At 44.3% G+C, this 15394-nt stretch overlaps 1 protein-coding gene across 4 annotated transcripts in view; it reads right to left on the bottom strand.

The window, feature by feature from the left end:
- LOC125995055 (protein HIRA) overlaps positions 1–15394 on the bottom strand; it is an 88914-nt gene that overhangs the window by 9156 nt on the left and 64364 nt on the right. For all 4 annotated transcript variants that reach the window (XM_049764591.1, XM_049764592.1, XM_049764593.1 and 1 more), the window contains 4 exons: positions 14886–14991; positions 9541–9663; positions 8933–9096; positions 6968–7056 (listed from right to left, as the gene is read on the bottom strand). In XM_049764591.1, the coding sequence (XP_049620548.1) occupies positions 6968–7056; positions 8933–9096; positions 9541–9663; positions 14886–14991 (482 nt within the window). The remainder of the gene's footprint in view (positions 1–6967; positions 7057–8932; positions 9097–9540; positions 9664–14885; positions 14992–15394) is intronic.

Below are 15394 nucleotides of genomic sequence, written 5' to 3'. Positions count from 1 at the left end.
ACCCCCTCAACACTGCTAAAAGTAGACTCCTGAGCCAAACAAGGAGTTGTCTTTGAGCACCACTAGGTATAGTTCCTAAACCAAAATTAAACATATAAAGTGTAGAAGACACCCACAGCAAAGGACTTCTTCACTGGTATATATTTCCTATGTGGAAGGAACTGGTTTTGATCCTCAGAATTATAAGGAAAAATAACAAAACTATAATAACTAAACAGACATAGGAAAAAGACTCTCAAAACAGTAGGAAATTTTGTACTTTGTTCATACTTGCCCCCCCCCCGCCCCCTTTTTTGGTTTTTGGGCCATACCTGGCGGTGCTCAGGGGTTACTTCTGGCTATCTGCTCAGAAATAACTCCTGGCAGGCACGGGGGAACCATATGGGATGCCGGGATTCGAACCATCCACCTTAGGTCCTGGGTCAGCTGCTTGCAAGGCAAACACCGCTGTGCTATTCCCTCCGGGCCCCAACTTGCCCTTCTGACTCCCTGGTGCATCAGAATTAGAAAGAAGTTGCTTAATTCCCATTTCTTCATATGGAATGTAAGGTAAAAAGTGGAATTTCACTTCAATTTTCCAGCTTGCTATATCAAAGCCTGAGACTAGTTTATTCTGTCTTGGCCAATTCAAGATGGGAATACTGTGGTACATGAAAGCTGCAGGTGAGGTCAACATGTAGGTACTTACGAGTAAGAACTATGAATAGATACAACAATAAAAGAATATATAGTTACTATAACATACATTGTCATACAATATAACATAAACATAAACTGATGTCAGTCAATAAACACTGGAAAAGGTAGCTGCTTTTATTTCGGGGGAAGAAGTGTATGCTCGAAGGGGAGGGCTTCCCAAGCAGTGCTCAGACCTGAGAGCCTTTCTCGGTAATTCTCAGCCAACCTAGGAAGACAGCTCGATGCCAGGGCCCCAAGATGTGGTTGCTGCTGAGCTTTGCAGTGCTGTTAATTACCTGGGTCACCCTGGCAGTGCTGGGGGGCCTCCAGGACTGTATCTCTATGAGGGGGATCTCTATGCGGATGGAAATAAACTGGGTCAGCTACATGCAAGGTCTTTAAACAAAATAGCTCAAGGCTATGTTTATATGTTTGGTTTACTCCTGTGGGCTCCAGAGACCAAATGGAATGTCCGGAATCGAACCCAGGTTGGCTATGTGTAAGGCAAGTGCTCTACCTGCTGCGCTATTACTCCAGTTCCCTCACATTTAAAAAAAGAATGATGTTCAATACTCAATAAATATCACAAGACAAAAACTCGACACTTATAAGACAAATATTAGGGGCCGGAGAGATAGCATGGAGGTGAGGTGTTTGCCTTTCATGCAGGAGGTCATCGGTTCGAATCCCGGCGTCCCATATGGTCCCCTGTGCCTGCCAGGAGCGATTTCTGAGCCTGGAGCCAGGAATAACCCCTGAGCACTGCCGGGTGTGACCCAAAAACCACAAAAAAAAAAAAAAAAAAAAAAAAAAAGACAAATATTAAAAAAAAAACCTGCTAAATATGTATAAGAAAATGAGACTAGACAATGAAATAGAAATCAGGAAGACAGCATGAAATATCAATAGGGAAAATTTAGAAAAATAAACCAAGTCAGAATTCTGGAGCTCAAAAATACAGTAAATGGAATCTGATGCTGTGGCTCAAGTGATATTGGGTGTGAAGCAATTATGTGGTGACAGAAGTCAGGGCCTCAAACACGTCAGGAATTCAATCTACCTCTTGAACTAAATTATTTTAATTAATTGGGGGCACACCTGTTAATATTCAGGGGGCAATTCCTGGCTCTGCACTCATGAAATTACTCCTGGTGGTGCTCTGGTAACCAAATGGGTGCTGGGGATTGAACTCAGCTCAGTTATCAACTTGGGTTGGCCACATGCAAGGTAATGCACACTACTCAATATACTGTCTTTCCAGCCCCTATTTGGTTATCTTAAAATACATCTTATTTCTGTTATAATTCCGCATATTTATCACAGCATATTTTGCCATTACATTACTAAAAACAATAAATATAAATGTGTTTCTTTCCATTTCAATTCAACATTTGGTTTCATTCAGGGTTGATCTACACTGTTTCTCTAGTCTCCTGAAAATGAGTCTCATTCAATTCAATTCTTCCTTCACTGAATAATTTTGGAATGTATCCATATATTTTATATATTTCATTCTGGTATCTGTTTTTGTTTTGTTTTTGTGCCACACCCAGAGGTGCTCAGAGGATATTCCTGGCTCTTTACTCAGGAACTAATCCTGTTGGATTACCCATATGGGATGCCAGGGATTGAACCTTGAACATGCAAGGCCAACACCCTAATCATTGTACTATTTTGCTACAGCCCCCTCTATTCTGAACCTTTGGATTCTATTTTAATTCTTCTATGATAGATAAGAGTTTACCTGATTTTTAATGGTGTCATTTCAACTATTCTCCCTTAAAAATGTTACTTTTATTGTAAGTTAGTTCTCTATCCTAATATGCCACTCCACCGAAAAACTGTATTTGGGGGCTGGCAAGACAATACAGTGGGCAGGGTGTTTGCCTTGTACACAACTAACTTGGATTTGGTTTCTGGCACCTGAGCCCTGCTAGAAGTTACTCCCTGAGTGCATAGCCAGGAGTAAGTGAGCCCTAAGCACAGCTGGATGTGGCTCCAAATAAAAACAACAAAAACATTTTTTCCCCTGAAGTTAAATAGTTTTATCTAGAAAATACAAGTGGAGAGAAAAAGAGAAAAGTGAACCCATAAAGTGAAAGAAAGGAATGATACAATCCAAGTTGGGGATGTGGGTCATTCCAAAGTAGCATGCCTTATAACTGCAATAAAAATAAACAACCCCTCCCCCAAATACAACCATGTAGTAAAGACATGGAAACTAGGATTAAGCACAGAGTATAGATGGGTGTGGCCCCTAAACATACACAACTGAAATAGTTATTTCAGGGACTAAATCTTGCATGTGCAAGGCCCTGAGTTGATTACTGGCACTGTAAGCGCCACTCTGGTGGCCTCCAATACTAGTGCACATGAGTAGCACCCTAAAATGAGCATCTGAAATTACTGGGGCACCTTAAGTACATGAGGCTACCTCTTCACCCCTTCTTCTGAGCAAAAGTTGTGCTCCTAGATACTTTTATCTGTCCTTCTAAATAGGAGAAAATGGTGCTGGAGAGATAGAGCAGCAGTAGGGCGTTTGCCTTGCACGTGGCTGACCCAGGATGGACCTCGGTTCAATCCCTAGCATCCCATATGGTCCCCCAAGCCAGGAGCGATTTCTGAGTGCATAGCCAGTAGTAAAAGTTGAGCATCACGGGGTGTGGCCCAAAAAACCAAACAAACAAACAAAGAAAAAGAGAGAAGAGAAAATGTTCAAAATTAATAACCACAGGGTTGGAGAGATATTACAGGGTGCCTGCCTTGTATGTGTCCTATCAGTAATACTGCATATGGTCTCTGAGCACCACTAGGTATAAATCTTGAATACAAAGACACAAGTAGCCACTGAGCATGGCTTGCTGTGATCCAACCCTCCCTACCTCTCAAATAATGACATCCTTCAAAAATAATCAGAAAAGGAAGATAATCCAAAGAATAAAGCTTAAATTGAAAGATAAACCAGGAATAAAAGGCTAAATAAAAAAAAAGTTTGATACCTAATACCACATTCTCCTAAACCCTACCAGGAGTGATCCCTGAACACAGAACCAGGAATGAAATAAATCTTGAGCACATGTAGTAAATAGGTGAAATTAGCTAGACAAAAAAGTAAGAGAGAATAATGAGAACCAGCTGAGACATAGGCAACTGAAACTGAGAACCCCAACACCACCAATATTCTTTGACATAATTGCTCAAGCAAATTAAAAGACTAAGTTGAAACCTGGAGAAAACTGAAACCCTAAAAACTGGGGCCGGAGAGATAGCATGGAGGTAAAGTGTTTGCCTTGCATGCAGAAGGTTGGTGGTTCAAATCCCGGCATCCCATATGGTTGTTCCCCCGCCCCCAAGCCTGCCAGGAGCGATTCCTGAGATTCCTGAGCGTAGAGCCAGGAGGAACCCCTGAGCGCTGCCCTGCCGGGTGTGACCCAAAAATAAAAAAACAAAACAAAACAAAACAAAAAACCATTGAAACAGATTTGAAAAAGGACGTTTTATCTTTCCGAGGATAGGGAAAATTAAAAGATACAATCAGGGGCTGGAGAGATAGCATGGAGGTAAGGCATTTGCCTTTCACGCAGAAGGATGGTGGTTTGAATCCTGGCTTCCCATATGGTCCCCGTGCCTGCCAGGAGTAACCTGAGTGCTGCTGGGTGTGACCAAAAACCAAAAAAAAAAAAAAAAAAAAAAAAGACACAACCAAAGAGAACCCAGGAAAATCCACCAGATGAACAAAATATACAGAACTTAAAAAGCAATGGAAATTGAATTTGTTGCTGACTTAATAGCAGTAGAGGATACTAAGTCAGTGGTGCAAATACCTTCACAGCTCTTAGGAGAATTGACTTTGAACCTATAATTTCAAACTGAGATCCATTACAACAAAGTTAAAACACCATAAAAAAAAAAAAAAGAGGGGCCGGAGAGATGGCATGGAAGTAAGGCGTTTACCTTTCATGCAGAAGGTCATCGGTTCGAATCCCGGCGTCCCATATGGTCCCCCGTGCCTGCCAGGAGCAGTTTCTGAGCACAGAGCCAGGAAAAACCCCTGAGCACAGCCGGGTGTGACCCAAAAATCACAAAAAAAAAAAAAAAAAGAGGCGCATGTAACTGACCATTGTGATGACCAACCCTCTGTGACTTTTCTTACCACAACAGCTTTCCATCTGTAATCTGTTCTGTGCTCAGGGGTTATTCCTGGTTCTGCACTCAGAAATCACTCCTGGTAGGCTCAGGGGACCATATGGGATGCCGAAGATTGAACCTGAGTTGGCCATATGCAAGGCAAATGTCCTACCCACTGTGCTATAGCTCTGGCCCCTGTTCTTTTTTTTTTTTTTTTTTGGTTTTTTTTTTTTGGCCACACCCGGTGGTGTCAAGGGTTACTCCTGGCTGTCTGCTCAGAAATAGCTCCTGGCAGGCACGGAGGACCATATGGGACACCGGGATTCGAACCAACCACCTTTGGTCCTGGATCAGCTGCTTGCAAGGCAAATGCCGCTGTGCTATCTCTCTGGGCCCTGTTCTCTGTTTTTGTTATACTATAACATTTCAACTTTAGGCCTTTATATTTGCCTGGCTGTTCCCCCTAACCCCCCAATATCTGAGGGACTTCATCCCTCTTCTTCCTGGTCTCTACTTAGATCTAAGTTTTCTTGATCACTCAAAGTAGGCCTTCTGCCTATTATTTTTCAGTATCCACCTCTACTAACACATTTTATATACTTGCTCTTTTGTGTAGAGTCTATACAGAACGTAGTTCTTTGGTGGTGGAGTCTCAATTTCAAAGCTGCCCACCCCAGCCAGAATAGGAGCTCCATCAACATTTGTTTTAATGTGAAAATAAGGCATTACCTCTTGGATCCATAGTCATTACCTCTTGGATCCATAGTTTGTTTGGTTCAGGTCACACCAACCTGCTTCTTTCCAAACTCAATTTTTTAAAATTGTGTTTTAGCACCTGGAGGTGCTCAGCACTGAGTCCTGCTTTGCATTCAGGGATCTCTCCTGGTGGTGCTCGAAGAACCATATGGGATGCCAAGGATTGAACATAAGTTGGCGGTCTTCCAAATGCACTAGCATCCACTTGTGAAAACCAAATGAGTTTGGAAGTAACTACATGTTACAACTCTCTCTTAAGCAAATCTATTCCATATCTACTTTGCCCCCCACTAAATCTTGTTGATTCTGCCTTCCAAATAAATACATCTTGAACCTGTTTCCTTTTCCTTTTTCATGGCCTTCACATCAATCCAAGTCACCATCCCTCCTACTAAGAACTGTTGGAAAAATCTGTTGACACAGGAAATGTTTTCATGTCCATCCTGTGCAAATTCCTCCAACAGCATTTACTTTTTTTGTTTTGTTTTTTGGGCCACACCCGTTTGATGCTCAGAGGTTACTCCTGGCTAAGCGCTCAGAAATTGCCCCTGGCTTAGGGGATGCCGGGGGATCGAACTGCGGTCCTTCCTTGGCTAGCACTTGCAAGGCAGACACCTTACCTCTAGCGCCCTTCGCCGGCCCCCCAACAGCATTTACTGCCCTTACAAAGTTCCTATGATCTATTTTCTATTCCCTTCTTGCTTCACTTTACAACATCCTCTCCTCTGTTTAATATCATGACCCAGACACAGGTGTTTTAATGGATAGAGTCCTCTTTTATCAGTAAATTTCTGTCCCCTTCGGTGTTGGCCCATTTTAATGCTTGGGTTTCATCTCTAGTCTCTTTTGTTGTTATTGTTTTGGTTTTTGGATCACACCCAGGAGCGCTCCGGGGACTATATAGGATGCTGAGAGTCAAACCACCATCCATCCTGGTTCAGCTGCATGAAAGGCAAACGCCCTACTGCTGTGCTTTCTCTCCAGTCCCTCTGTCTTCTGAGGTCTTCCAAAGCCACTCTTTCCAAGGCAAACTTGTCTTGTTCTTTCTCAACACAATTCTTATCTGAGTTGCTTACTTGATTATGTCTGACTCCCAGAAAACTGTAACCTCAACAAAGGCAGAATCTTTCATCTTCGTAGCTAAACAAGCCCACAATCCCTAGCAAGTAGCCTTCTTCAGCTCAGGTGGAGTGGCTAAGTGCTCTCTAGCCTGATGATAAAAGTTCTACTCTGACCAGATTAAGCAGTGTCTTCACATTGTACATCATGCCCTCAAACTAATGCTGGGCCTCAAGGCAGTGTGCTGAAGTCTAATGTCAAAGAATTTCAAAGCACTTTGGCTTATAAAAAAATCCTTCACTTTTCAAGAGAGAATTCTTGTGGCAAGAATGAAAGAAGCACCTACCACTACTGTTGACTCCCACTGGCTTCCAGTGGAGTAGTGAACCGGACCCAGTAAGTCCTTGCATATTTCTCGTAGTCGATATTCAAACCCTAATTACAGAAAAAAACAAAAACAAAAAACAAAACAAAACAGAAATAGGAACACATTACAAAAAGAAATAAAAAATCAAGAATATGCTAAGTAGTTGTACTAAAGCAGAATAGACAAAGGCATATTTACTATGGGCAAAATGCCTGTGTGTATCTCTTATTTTGGGGGCACTAAGACCATAAGGATAGGTTCTCACTCACCCAATCCCTTGACAATATAAATAGCATCCTGTGACCCATTGGACATCTGAGAGGTAACCAGTTCTGGATAAATCCCCCAAGGTAATGAGGAATGTGGGAAACTGTGGAAGGAGGGGAGCAGGTTGGTCGGATTTATGAGGTGATATTTTGGCAGCTGATGTGAAAATAGCAGGGTCAAGAGGCCAGACCTCAGGAGGTAGGAGATAGTGTGGGGCTGAATTTAGACTAAGGGCATGAATGACTGAAAGAGAAAGAAGTAGGCACAGGCCTATCAGCTCAAGGGTATGGACACAGCTGATACAGTGACTGACTTAAGGCTGGAGGCAGAATAGGGAAGGGGGAGGGAACAGGGCAGGCAGGTCAACTAAGCCATATGAGAAATCACCTGAAGATAGAGAACGATAGTGACTTTATGCAGGTTTCAGGCCTGATCAATACCCAAAGATGAAATGAGAAAGAAGCCAGATAAAAAGTATCTTTGGAGAACAGGTACAAGGCCTAGAATGGAACAAACACCCCCCACAAAGGTGTGAGGGTTTAGGAAGACTGAGTGACTTAGAACTCACCACACATACTGGGCAATCACAGAGACTGAGATGGAAGAGATAACAGCTGAAGAGAGAAGAGGGGGCCTTTGATTCAGTTAGTTGTGTTGGTTGTCATCAAAGGTATAGAAAAACATACAGTTATAGCATCATAGGCAACACAGCAAATGAATTCTGAGAGTCAACATGTGTAGGGGCATGGCATATTTTGGCCTTTTCTATACATAATTTTCTTCTCTCTGAATCAGAAATACAACAAGAAGGATCCTAAAGTAAAACAAGGCCAGCAGAGACTACTCTGTAACCAGGCCTGTGGCTACACAATAATTCTTGGGAGTTCTCCTGGGGAACTGGAGTCTCTCCTGAGTTGACTCCTGGGGAGTCAATCCCCAGGCCAGTGTCCTGAAGTCCAAACTCAAGTGAGAAGAAGACTGTTAAGAAAGCTCAGACTTGTTTAGCAGAGGTATGAGAATGAAAAGCTACTGGAGGTCACCTAAGTACAGGAAGTCCACCTCTTCCAACACACCAGGCTTTGCTGACAACAAGGAAAGGTGGGGCTAAAGATAATGGGGGAGGAAACACAGGGACTCTTGAAGAGGCCTGGCTGAGAAAATATGGGCTGGAGAACCATGGGGTGATGTTAGAAAAGTCGGAGGTCCTGTCAGGGGAGCAGAAACTGAGGAAGGAAGAAAAATACAGGCTAACTGGACATTGCTAAAGATGCTGTCCCTTGAGGTGACTGGCTTGCTAGGCATTTACACTCTAAGGTGTGATGTAGGGTAGGAATCAGAACATTGAATCTGTCCTCTGAGCATGTCCTCCTATGCATCCCCCCCACCCTTTTTTCCTGCTGGCACTCAGGGTCTACTCCATTCAGGGAATGCGTTTGGGTATCTACTGGGCTACCTAGATCAAAACACATCTGGTAAATGGGATGCTGATGGTTCAATCACTGATGGAAAAGCAGAAAGCAGGGCATCTGGGAGTTATCATGGGTGACCAAGAAGGAAAATACAGAAAACCCTGAGCCACCAACTCCTGCTATGATTCACGAGCTTTCAGGAGGATCATGCTGGGATAGGGATCAAGTCAGGCCTGGGAGATTGGAGGGGGCTACTGGGGGATCTCACCTTCATTCACTAGGTACCGCGCGTAGAGAAGGAGCCAATGGCGGTATTCATGGCTGGACTGCAGAGTGAGAGCTGCTGCAACCTGGTTCTCCAGGTAAGCCAGAGTAGTCTCCTGTTGCACCACATGAGGCACGGAAAAGAGACGAGCCGCCTGCCTTCCTGAACTGCAGAAAATAGCAGAGCATGCATGATGAAGCAGCACAGACTTCAGAAGGCAGGAGGCTGCCACTGCATACCCAGGGGACCAGTGAGGAAACAACAGGGGAACAAGCATCAGACAAGTTCCCAATTTCCAGTCAGGGTCATCCTGATGTTCTAGGATCCCAGCTATACCACACCCCTAGACCTACACCTATGGCTAGCCCCTGCCCTGAAAGAAGTGGCTCACTCCTTCCAGCCCAAATACTTTCCAATATGAGCTGCCATGAATCAGAGTACCTCAGGACTTGCCCCATTAGCCCTGAAATGAGGGCCTACGTCCTCCCCTCAAGAAAATACCCAATCACTTGTGCTGAGCAGAAGACGCATACAGGGGAGACAATAAGGAAGCAGGCCTAGGTGGGACGGATCTGCACGACCAGCCACCACTTCCTACTCTGGTCACTTACGTGGAGGCGTGGCCTTGGACTATGGCTAAGGGTCCCGAACACAACATGGCATCCTGAGGAGGCAGGCTGCTCCTAAAGTCTGCACACTGAGCCAGGGAGTCTTGCTTGTCAGAAACCAGGTTCCTGGTGAGGCAAAGGCAGTATAAGAACTCAGTAAACCAGAGGCCTAACAGAGAATGTTGGCAGAAAGGTCAACAAAGAGTAAATGCTGTATGACAAGCTGCCAAAACACCAGCAAGGCTTTGTCACACTATACTCTGACCATAGGACCTCACAGGCAGGTTTCAGAGTAAAGGAACACTGGCATGAGGGAAGGTTACTGACAGGGATCTCATTGTCATGTAGACTCGATGGTTCTGGTTCCTACGGATAGGGGCTCATGAAACGTTGTTGCCGTACATCCTTGCAGCCCCTAGGTCTTGGGTTCTCAGAAGCCACCAACGGATGATATGCCTCAGCTTTCCTATGCTTCAACAGCTTCCTAGGTAGACAGATCTTCATTTATTTCTGAACATTTATAACTATGGTTATAATATACTCAAAGGAATATACCCGGCTGGCCTTTGGGAGTGGTTCTACTGGCGCCTCGATACATATAGCACAGCACTGGATTTCAAGTACTGAATGACATAGCCAGGTTAAATAGAATATTGTAGGGAGTGGCCTTGGGCCCACTCCCACCCTCCCCAAATTTTTTCACTCATTTTAAAAGTGAGCAGAGAGGGCCCGGAGAGATAGCACAGTGGCGTTTGCCTTGCAAGCAGCCTATCCAGGACCAAAGGTGGTTGGTTCGAATCCCGGTGTCCCATATGGTCCCCCGTGCCTGCCAGGAGCTATTTCTGAGCAGACAGCCAGGAGTAACCCCTGAGCAATACTGGGTGTGGCCCAAAAACCAAAAAAAAAAAAAAAGTGAGCAGAGAGTGGCTAGAGCCATAGCACAGCAGGCATCATCTGCTTTGTATGCCGCTGAACCAGGTTTGATCCCTAGCATCCTATATGGTCTGAGTACCACCAGTAGTATCATATTTTCCAGTGTATAAGACGACTTTTGAAACAAAGAAAAGTCAACCGAAAATCGGGGTCAACCGAAAATCAGTCTTATACACTGAGTATATCCCAAAAATGGTTCGATTTGCCGCTAAACGAAAATCGTCTGGATATTGCCACGAAACAAATTTTCCAACTTGATCCTGCACCAATCACTGCAAGGCTGCTCAGACCGCCTCTCTCACTCAGCCAATCCAAGCAGGCTTTTGATGCATGCAAATTAGACATTGTTCTGTACCCGAATCTACACTGTCAAAAGCCTGCTCGGATTGGCCAGAGTCAGAGAGGAAGTCTATTACAGTAGAACCTTTGAACCTTTGCTTGTTGTGATTGGCTCACTGTGGTACATACAGTTGTAGCACAGGAATGTTCTGTTTTATACAGCAAATATAGGCCTAAACCTATGTTTTAATTGTAAAACTAGGAGGTTGTCTTGTACACCGGAAAATATGGTAATTTCTGAGCGTAGAGCTGGGTGGCGCTGGATGGTTTACCCACTCCCCCACCAAATAAAACCAAAAACAAAAAGTGAGCGGAGAAATGACTTAAAAGGCTCAAATGAATGCTGTGCATACAGAAGGCTTGGGATCAATCCCTGGCACTCTATGATCATATGACTGTAGGTCCTAGGAGTGGTCCCTGAGTCTTGTGAGGTGTGGCCCAAAACTAAACACCATCAAAAATGAGCAACTAAGGACCAGAGAGGTAGTTAAATTGATAGAAAACATATGTATATGTATGAGGTTCCAGGTACTGCACGGGACCCTGAATATCACCAGATATGATCTGTCTGTCTGTGTCTGTCTGTCTGTCTATCTGGGACCCTGAATATCACCAGATATTATCTATCTATCTATCTATCTATCTATCTATCTATCTATCTATCTATCTATCTATCTATCTATCTATCTATCTATCAATCATCTACCTACCTACCTACCTACCTAGATATATCTTTTGTTTTCTTTTGGTTTATGGGCCATACTGGACAGCATTCAGGGGTTTATTCCTGTTTCTTTGCTCAGAAATCGCTCCTGGCAGGCTCGGGGGACCTTATGGGATGCCAGGAAACAACGTCGTAAATGCCCTGTCACTGTGCTATCACTCCAGCCCCTAGATATATCTAAATCCTAGTTCTTTCCTTATTGTGTCCAAAACAATTAACATATACTTTTTTAAATGATGTTTAAAAAAATTTTTTTTGGTGGAGGGAAGCATACCCAGCAGGGCTCAGGGCTTAAACCTGGCTCTTTGATCATGGATCACTCCTGGTGAAGCTCAGATTATCATATAGGGTGCCAGCAATCAAACCTGGGTTGGCCACATACAAGGCAAGTGTCCTACTGGCTATATTACTGCTTCAGCCCACAGTTTCTTAATTATTTTTATTATTAAGATAGTATATAGGGGCCGGGAAGGTGGCACTAGAGGTAAGGTGTCTGCCTTGCAAGCGCTAGTGTAGGATGGACCGCCGTTCGATCCCCCAGCGTCCCATATGGTCCCCCCCAAGCCAGGGGCGATTTCTGAGCGCATAGCCAGGAGTAACCCCTGAGCGTCAAATGGGTGTGCCCCCCCAAAAAAAAAACAAAAACAAAAACAAAAAAAAGATAGCACATAAATAGGGCTGGAGAGATAGCATGTAGGTAGGGCATTTGCCTTGCATGCAGAAGGACAGTGGTTTGAATCCAGCATCCCATATAGTCCCCTGTACCTCCCGGTAGTGATTTCTGAGCATAGAGCCAGGAGTGACACTGAGTGCTGCCAGGTATGACCCCAAAACAAAACAAAACAAAAAAGATATCACTAAATAAACAGGGCAATTTGAAAGGGAAGAAAATGGAAATCTTGGGGATTATTTTTGCCACCATCTCCCCCCCCCCTTTTAAATTCAAGAAAGAAACCTCTCTAAGAATAAAAGTGTGAGATGGGGGCAGAATGGATTTGATTCCTGGTAAACTGTATGGTCTCTTGAGTCTGCCAGGAGTAATTTCTGAGCACAGAATCAGAAGTAACCCCTGAATGCTGCTGGGTGTGGTCCAAAAAAAACAAAAGCCAAAACAAAACAAAAACCATACAAACAAACAAAAAGAATAAAAGTGTGGTTATTATTATTATTATCATTATTATTATTATTATTATTATTTTTTTTTTGGTCAGACCCAGCAGCGCTCAGGGGTTACTCCTGGCTCTATGCTCAGAAATCGCACCTGGCAGGCTCAGGGGACCATATGGGATGCCGAGATTCAAACCATCGTCCTTTTGCATGCAAGGAAAACACTCTATCTCCATGCTATTTCTCTGGCCCAATTTTTTTTTTAAATTTATTTATTTACTGATGGATTGGTTTTGGGGCCACACATCGCTCAGAGGTTATGCCAGGCTCTGTACTCAGAAATAGTCCCTGGCAGGCTGGGGGACCATATGGGACACCAGGAATAAAACAGGGTCCCTCCTGGGTCGGCGTATGCAAGGAAAACACCCTACTGCTGTGCTCTCTCTCCGGCCCCTAGGCAATTTTTTATAGGAAAGGACAGGAAGGTGGAAGTTGAAGTGTAAAGAATTAAGTAAGCAGAATAACTCAAAAGATTAGGTATAAAATGTACATACTTTATATACTTTGTTTAAGATTTATATCCCATAGAACACACTTTACAATGATGGGAAAGGGCTTTTAATTTCAAAATAGGCAGAGGAAAAGCAGAGACCATCACTTGATACTGCAAACCTGTTAATTCAGAAGTCAGCTGCTCCTCTTTTATTTTGGGGGGGGGGGGTGTCACACCAGCAACGCTCAGGGGTTACTCCTGGCTCTGCACTCAGAAAAGCAACTTCTAAGCAGGAGTAAGCCCTGAGTGCAGCTGGTGTGACCCCCCCCCCCCCCAAAAAAAAAAATCGTGCCTGGCAGGCTCAGGGGACCAATATGAAATGCCAGGGATTAAACCTGGATCTATCCCAGGTTGGCAGTGTGCAAGGCAAGGCAAATGCCCTACCACTATGTTATCACTCTGGTCCTCAGCTACTCCTCCTTTTTTTTTTTTTTTTTCTTTTTGGTTTTTGGGTCATATCCGGCAGTGCTCAGGGGTTACTCCTGGCTCCATACTCAGAAATTGCTCCTGTCAGGCTCGGGGGACCATATGGGATATGCAGGGATTCAAACCACCGTCCTTCTGCATGCAAGGCAAATGCCCTACCTCCATGCTATCTCTCCGGCCCCCAGGAGCTAGTTCTTTTATAAAACTGGGGTAATTAATGCCCCCAGAGAGGACCCAGAAGTTTGGGGAAAAGGAGGTGAAGTGCCACCACCAGCTAGGAGATGCCTACTTTACCCTCCACAAAGAACTGACATGAGGGACATAGCCCATGGACAGAGACACTTGTGAGAATGGCTGCGACAAGCCTTTGGATTCTTTTTTCTTTGCTCTGATATCAGGGCAGGATTCTTGTAAACCCTGCCAGTTTTTTTTTTTGTTTGTTTGTTTTTGTTTTTTGGGTCACACCTGACAGCACTCAGGGGTTACTCCTGGCTCCACGCTCAGAAATCGCTCCTGGCAGGCTCGGGGGACCATATGGGATGCTGAGATTCAAACCAATGGCCTCCTGCATGAAAGGCCAACACCTTACCTCCATGCTATCTCTCCTGCCCCAGCTAATCCTCTTAAGCAACAAAAATTGCTGAATGTAGCAAGACTGACTCTGAAACTAACTCTGATACTAACAACTTTAAGGAGGACCATTGGCTATTACAAATATGTTCAAATGTCAGGTCCAAATAAAATGGTCATTTTAAAATTAATTAATTTTAAATTAAAATTAAAACAAAATGGAGATCTGAAGGCAGTCTGGGCTGACATGGGAAAGACTGAGACTGTACTAGCAAATCTAAATTGTTTCTTTCAGCAGGGCTTCCCAGTGGCCTCTCTCAGGCTGAACTCTCAGGAAAAGCCCAGTCAAGGAGTCTAACCATTAGGACAGAGAGCTTTTGCTTGCTACTCTAAGCTCCAAATGAAATGGACATGCCAGGGGTTGGAGCGATGGCACATCAATAATGGGTTTGCCTCGCACACAGCTAACACAGGACGGATGGTGGTTCAAATACTGGCATCCCATATGGTCCCCTGAGCCTGCCAGGAGTGACTTCTGAGCACAGAGCCAGGAGTAACCCCTGAGCACAGCTGGGTGTGACCCAGAAAAAAACAAAGCCAAAAAAAGAGAAAAAAATGGACATGATAGACATGCCTTGGGTAGGAGGGGTGGGTCTGAGGCTCAGGAAAGCATGACTATGGGAGTGGCTTGCTTACCATGTAGAAAGTGACGGATTGAAGCAATATGCTTTCCCATCAGACAAGTTCATCACTGGAATTCCATGTTGTGTCAGCAAGATCTGTGACACTGTCATATCACTTCCTATGGAAACACAAAAGAACAGGTTGTGGGTGTGTTCTGATCAGCCTGTGAATGTCTGTACACCAAAGGAGAAATATGAACCCTCACTGCCACAGTCCCAACAATGGGACCTCAAGTGATGACAAACAGGAAGCCACCACTCTGCTCTGAACAAGCTCTTCTTTTTATTTGAGGGTGTGTGTGTGGGTTGCACCTGGCAGTGCTCAAATGTTATTCCTAGCTCTGCACTCAGAAATTACTCCTGGCAGGCTTGGGGGACCATATGGGATGCCGGGGATCGAACCCAGGTAGGCTGCATGCAAGGCCAATGCCCTTCTTGCTGTGCTATTGCTCCAGGTCTGAGCAAGCTCTTCTTATCATTACCCACTACACTTTCCACCACCTGTCAAAGACCAATTTTAAT

Source organism: Suncus etruscus, chromosome 17, assembly GCF_024139225.1.
Source record: "Suncus etruscus isolate mSunEtr1 chromosome 17, mSunEtr1.pri.cur, whole genome shotgun sequence".
Taxonomy (NCBI): Eukaryota; Metazoa; Chordata; class Mammalia; order Eulipotyphla; family Soricidae; genus Suncus; species Suncus etruscus.
The sequence above is the reverse complement of the archived record's forward strand: the minus strand, read 5'-3'. Positions and strand labels throughout refer to the sequence as shown.